We start from the raw sequence: 5,459 nt of genomic DNA on the forward strand, positions 1-5,459 counted from the left end.
TCTCTGCCACTGAAGCTTATTTCATTTCCTTTCACATCCCCCTTTTGGTCAAGAAGATGTTCTCCGTCCCACGGTGCCAGGTCTACATTCCTCCCTGGGAGTCATATTCCACGTTGCCAGGGAGATTCACTTCCCTGGGTGTCTGATCCCACGTAGGGGGGAGGGCAGTGATTTCACCTTTCAAGTTGGCTTAGCCAGAGAGCCCTACTCGTACATATTGAGCCTCCGTTTCTCAACTATAAAATGTGGGTGTTTGTATATATATAGAGAGAGGGTGCATACAGTTTCTGTGAGATCAACTGTGAAAGTGCCAGAATAATGCCTAAAACACAGTAAGTTTCAATAAGTTTCCTGAGTGTGAGTCTGCCTCATGATATTGGGTAACAGTTTTGAAATACTGTCATTTAGGGAGGGGGATCCTAACCATTCTTACAGCTTGGTGTAGAGAGGCCTTGGGTCCGACTTCTCTTGCCAGAACCTGGAAGAACTGATCTAACACAAAGGAAACTGGCATTTATGGTCTCCAGGTTATCACAGCTGTGAACAGAAAAAATGACAGCCTGAATCTCTAAAATGATTGGTGGTGGTTGGAAGTATATTTTGAACTCTCCCTTTTGGCCTTTTCTCTCTAAAGGAAGGACCTTTTTAGTCTAAAGGAAAAGGAGCAAAAAGGAAGTTGGTAATAGTTTATGCATTAGAGCTCCGGATGCTGATGTCATAGGAAACTGCTGCCCTCCTCCTGCACAGGACACACACTGGCTTGCTGGGTGGGCATCCTGCTGTGGCTCTTACCACCTCATGGGTTAGACCCCTGGTTCCCCATTTAGGGACAGAGGATGTGCTCTCCCATAGAGCCTCCTGGGAAGAGGATCTCTCCAGGGTCCAGATCCATTTGCCCTATAGGGCCAACAGGACAATTTGCACACCCCAGGACCCACTTTCCCTGGAGTTTTAGGAAAAGAAAAAGTAAAGAACTGAACAGGTGGGGATTTCTTTTGCACTTTTTCCTCAAGAGTATTGAGGATGTCTTAATCACCACTAAAAACAGACAATAAGCTAAGAGTCTTAACACTTCCCCTTCCTCCCTGTTCTTGGAGAAAACATCCCTTTTGAAGGAAAGGCATGGGGGAGCCAAGTACCCAGCCAGCAGACCACAGTGGCAAGTCCCAACCCTGGTCTTGTTCAGAAATCCTTTCCTCATTTTCTTTCCCATCTGCTCTGCCAGGGCTAACTGGGAAGCCCTCTGACAGGTCCCAGTATATGTCTTACAATGTCCACCAACAATCATTTATTAGGGGTTTTATGATACAAATTTGATAATCTCCTATCCACACTGGCACTTTCTAATTGAAGTTGTAAGCCCATAAAATTCAAGCCCTTTGTCTTCCTGAAGGCCACAAGGTTTAAAAAGATACCATTGTCCTGCCTAACACCCACTACATTGTCACCAAGGACTGATTAAACAGAGTCCTGAATCGAAACAGTGCGGATTTTGTCTAGGTCCTTTTCAAGCCTGACAATGCCCTTTTCAGTTCCCAAAACAAAAGGAGGTTTAAGGATCCAGATTCTTCTAAGATAACCGCATCCATATGGAAGACAAGGTGGCTGGCAGCTGAGACCCAAACACCCCACTCCCTTCCCCCCTAACCTCCTCTCTCTTCCCCACCCCCCAAAATCCCAGGTGATAATGCCGCCTTGGCCACCCTTCCTCCTCCTCTTCCTCGGACAAGAAAGCTAAGGCCCCAAACAGGCCCAACGCCTTCCCCTTACAGACCCCATCGGGCCCTCGGGCCCTTCCCAGCACCTGATGGCCCCAAACTGCTCTCGCTGCACGCATCTCCCTACAGTGGGCGCAGGGAAACGAGGCGGCCACCTCTTCTCCGAGAGAGTGGTCGGCTCCATAAGGGGCCACCGATGCTGGTCGGGATTCCGAGGCGAAGAGCAGTTCCAAACCCGAATGGTGGCGCACTGAATTCCCGAGCCCAGTGTGCGAAGTGAGCGCGGGTTAAATGAGGACGACCAGCAGATCCCTTCGCCGTCAGGCCACCAGCGCTCCCACAGACGCGCCCCCAGGCGGACCTCCCTCAGGGGGCAGCTGAATCTACCCAAGGCCTCCCTGAGGCAGTGCCCCGCACCCATCATTTCCAGGCACCTTATCCCCCGCCCTACCCTGCCAGGTGCCGCAACAGGAAGAGGCGGGAAACCACAGTTGCCAAGTGAGGTACTAGCGGACTCAACTGGGGGTTACAAGTTCTCCGGCTGCTCTCCGGGTCCCGATCCCTCAGCTCCCGCATCCCGGACACCGCGGACTTGCGGCCAGGTCTGGGCTGCTCCCGGTGCGGTGCGTTCAGCACCCATTCGGTCCCGCGAACAGTCGCATTATTCCCCACAGTTGCCCATGGGATTTACTTTTGGTGTTTGAAACGCCAACAGCTCTGGGGGCCCCGAGGGGACTTCCCGTCATTCCGGGACCAGAGCAGCTTCCCGCTGACCGGGACCCTAGGGTTGCTTTTACTTCCTCTCGCCTACCCGAACCCTTCTCCCCCTGCCCCTCTTCTCCCCGCCCAGTATCTTCCTAAAGTCATGCTGAGAATGCTATCTACCCTTTAGACCCAACCGGGGATGGATCCTAACTTAGCTGGAGAAGGAGCTGGCGGGCTCCTGGGACTCTGGTTCCCGGAGCACAACGTCCAACCCACCTGCCTGGCAGGCGCGCAGGGGACCCAAACCCACACATTTTATTCTCTCACCCGAAAGAGGAAAAATATTCTATTTGTTTTAAAATAAGTTGCTGCCCATACAAATCGCTATTTAAAAATACACAAGTAAGGTCAAGCAATGAAATCGAGTTCTGGGTTTGGCGGTTGAAAGAAGGGGAGAGGGTAGATCTTGCCGAAATTTCCTTGCGTACGCATCTGCAACTGCTGGAAAGGGTGGGCCAAGGGTCCCGGCGCCGGGGAGGTGGGGCCCACAGGAGGGCTCTCCACATATCCGGCTCGGCTACAGCTCCGCTCCAGCCCCAGAGCGCGCTCCAAGGTCCCGGGAAGCCCCAGATGCTGGCGCTCCGCGGCAGCCTCACCAGTTCCAGGAGACCAGGGCGGGGGGCGGTAAGTGCTGGTAAGCTGGGAAGAGGCTGAGCGCTGAGCCGGACCCGAAGGCCGCGTAGCCCCGCAGAGGGCAAGAGGCGGCGGTGGAAGGAGGGACGCCACATCCGTCCTGGGCCACGGCCGCATCGCCGCCGGCACCGCACGGCTGCCCGTCGCGCACCAGGACCGGTACCACCACGCGGCGCAGCAGGCTGGGCGCGGCGCGCAGCTCCGCGGCGGCGGAGAGGTCCGGAGACTCCACGGCCCCTGGCGCACTCGAGCGCTTCAGCTTGTAGCGATGGTTCTGGAACCAGATCTTGACCTGCGTGGGCGTGAGGCGCAGCAGGCGTGCCAGTTGCTCGCGCTCGGGTGCCGACAGGTAGCGCTGCTGCCGGAAGCGCCGCTCCAGCTCCAGCGTCTGCGCCTTGGAGAACAGCACCCGTCGCTTCTTCTTCTTCTCAGCGTCCAAGCCTGGTGACGCGGGCCGCGGGGACAGCCGCTGTGACGAGTCGGGGGCGCTCGTCTCCGGGCTGCTCTCGTCCGAGGCTAGAGAGAAGGCAAAGACCACACGGCCTGGTGAGGCGCCGCGTCTCGGCTCCTCTGCTGTCACTCTCGCGTGGGCGCCGGAGCAACCGAACCCAGGGCGTCCTCACCCGCGCGCGGCTCTCGAGTGGAGGCCATTTCCTTCCTGGTGTCCATATCTGGACGCCCACCTCTTCTAACCCTGGGACCTCATTCATATCACAACAGCCATCACAAGGCCTGAGATCGCGCCCCAAAGAAACCTGTCCCAAGGCCCTCTTAAAACGTCCCTACTTTTTTCCGCGCTGGCGGATGAATTTACCTCAAGTTGAGACACCAAAAGGGGACACCTCCTTTTGCACGACCCTGGAGTGCAGGGTGGACTGCACTACAGTTTGCCGCAGCTTGCAAACCCCTGAATCGAGCGGGACTGGGTTCACTAATGCAGAGACCCCAGATCGAGGTCTGGAGAACGCGGCCATGTTTTCAAGCCTCTAAGGGAGGTGTGTTAAATATTTAAATAGTCTGACCCCTAGAAGCCCCCAGGAGCAGAAATCTAAACTCCTGGCGCTAGCACGGGGCGCGACGATCTGTTCTCAGGCTTTTCCGACAGAGACATATGGGATAAGGACTTGGGCGGGACAGAAAACGGGCTGGGGATATCCAAACCTCGGGCTGAAATTTCGGCATCGTAGCCCACCATGGGCCGAGCTCTTGGTCCTGCTCCTCCCACCCACATCCCCTCCGCGGTCCTCGGCTCACTCACAGGGGTAGTGGCCGCGCTCCGACTCCAGCCAGATGGCGCAGGGGCCGGGGCGTCGGGAGACGCGCGGCTCTGGCTCCCGCCTCCGCAGGTGCTGCGCGTCCTGCTCGGGTAAATCCAGGAGGCTGCGCACCGTGAAGCTGAGGCGTCCGGAGGTGGCCATGGCCGAGGACGGGAAGGAGGCGGGAGCAGGGCCGGCTGGGAGCCCAGGGGCTGCGGAGGCTGCCGCTCCTACGGGTGTGCTTTGGAGGCGCTCGCCTGGAGCTGGCTGCTGGGATATTAGGGCGTTCACAGCGGAATCCCGGTTTATATATAAACGTTTCTCCCCTCCCAGCCCTCTTTGAAAGCCGCGGTCCGGGTCTCCGGGGTGTTAAGTACCTGAATGAGTTCTGGGCCAAAGCTCCAGCGAACCCGGAAGGTGCCATCTCCGCCCCGCCCCGTCTCCCGCCCCTCGGCGCCCCGTTACCTCCCAGAGGCGGCAGGAAGCAGCCCTCGGCATTAGCGATTCTGTCCGATTAACCCAAAGTGGGGACAGATAATGGGGATTGTTACCAAAGAATAACATCTTGGGTGGCGAGCGGTGACCACCACCCGCCAGTCCCAGCCCCCAGCTTCCTCCTCCTGGGCTGACTCGGGGCCCGGCCCCGCGGGAACTTCGGGCAGGGTGGGGGCGGCGTGGGTGGGTTTATGAGCACCCAAAAATTTATTCCCTGTTTACTTTATTCCTTGAGCTTGTTTGCTGGGGTGTTCAGTTCCCGCAATTACTCGTTAAGTGATTTACAAGACGGCGTTGAACCCCGGTGTGCTCCCTTTATCTGTCTAGTTGGTTGGGCCTCTCTAGGATTCAGGGACGAGAAGTTCCAGGCTGACGCAGAGGACCAGCGTTCCGAGGGTTTCAAGGAGGCTGGGAGCCTCTCCACAAGCCCAAACTCAACAAACTCAAGAGTTCCGGGAAAGGCTTGGCAGCATCCGCGGAGCACTAGCTCCGCTCCTGTCTTCACAGGCGGGCAAAAGGGTGGCAGAATCTGGTCCAGTTGCTCAGGTCTTAACTGCGGGTCTTGTTGGTCCAGTCCGGGTTGGACGCCGCC

At 57.0% G+C, this 5,459-nt stretch overlaps 1 protein-coding gene across 1 annotated transcript; it reads right to left on the reverse strand.

The window, feature by feature from the left end:
• Positions 1 to 2,778: 2,778 nt before the first annotated feature.
• NKX2-8 (NK2 homeobox 8) lies at positions 2,779 to 4,758 on the reverse strand. The gene is made up of 3 exons (XM_037831550.1): positions 4,750 to 4,758; positions 4,375 to 4,642; positions 2,779 to 3,632 (listed from the first exon to the last, which is right to left on the reverse strand). Exons 2-3 carry the CDS (start codon positions 4,532 to 4,534, stop codon positions 3,076 to 3,078), a joined length of 717 nt encoding a protein of 238 aa, XP_037687478.1. The 5' UTR covers positions 4,535 to 4,642; positions 4,750 to 4,758; the 3' UTR covers positions 2,779 to 3,075.
• Between the last annotated feature and the right edge of the window lie 701 nt (positions 4,759 to 5,459).

The sequence above is a fragment of the Choloepus didactylus genome, chromosome 4 (genome assembly GCF_015220235.1).
Source record: "Choloepus didactylus isolate mChoDid1 chromosome 4, mChoDid1.pri, whole genome shotgun sequence".
Classification (NCBI taxonomy): domain Eukaryota; kingdom Metazoa; phylum Chordata; class Mammalia; order Pilosa; family Megalonychidae; genus Choloepus; species Choloepus didactylus.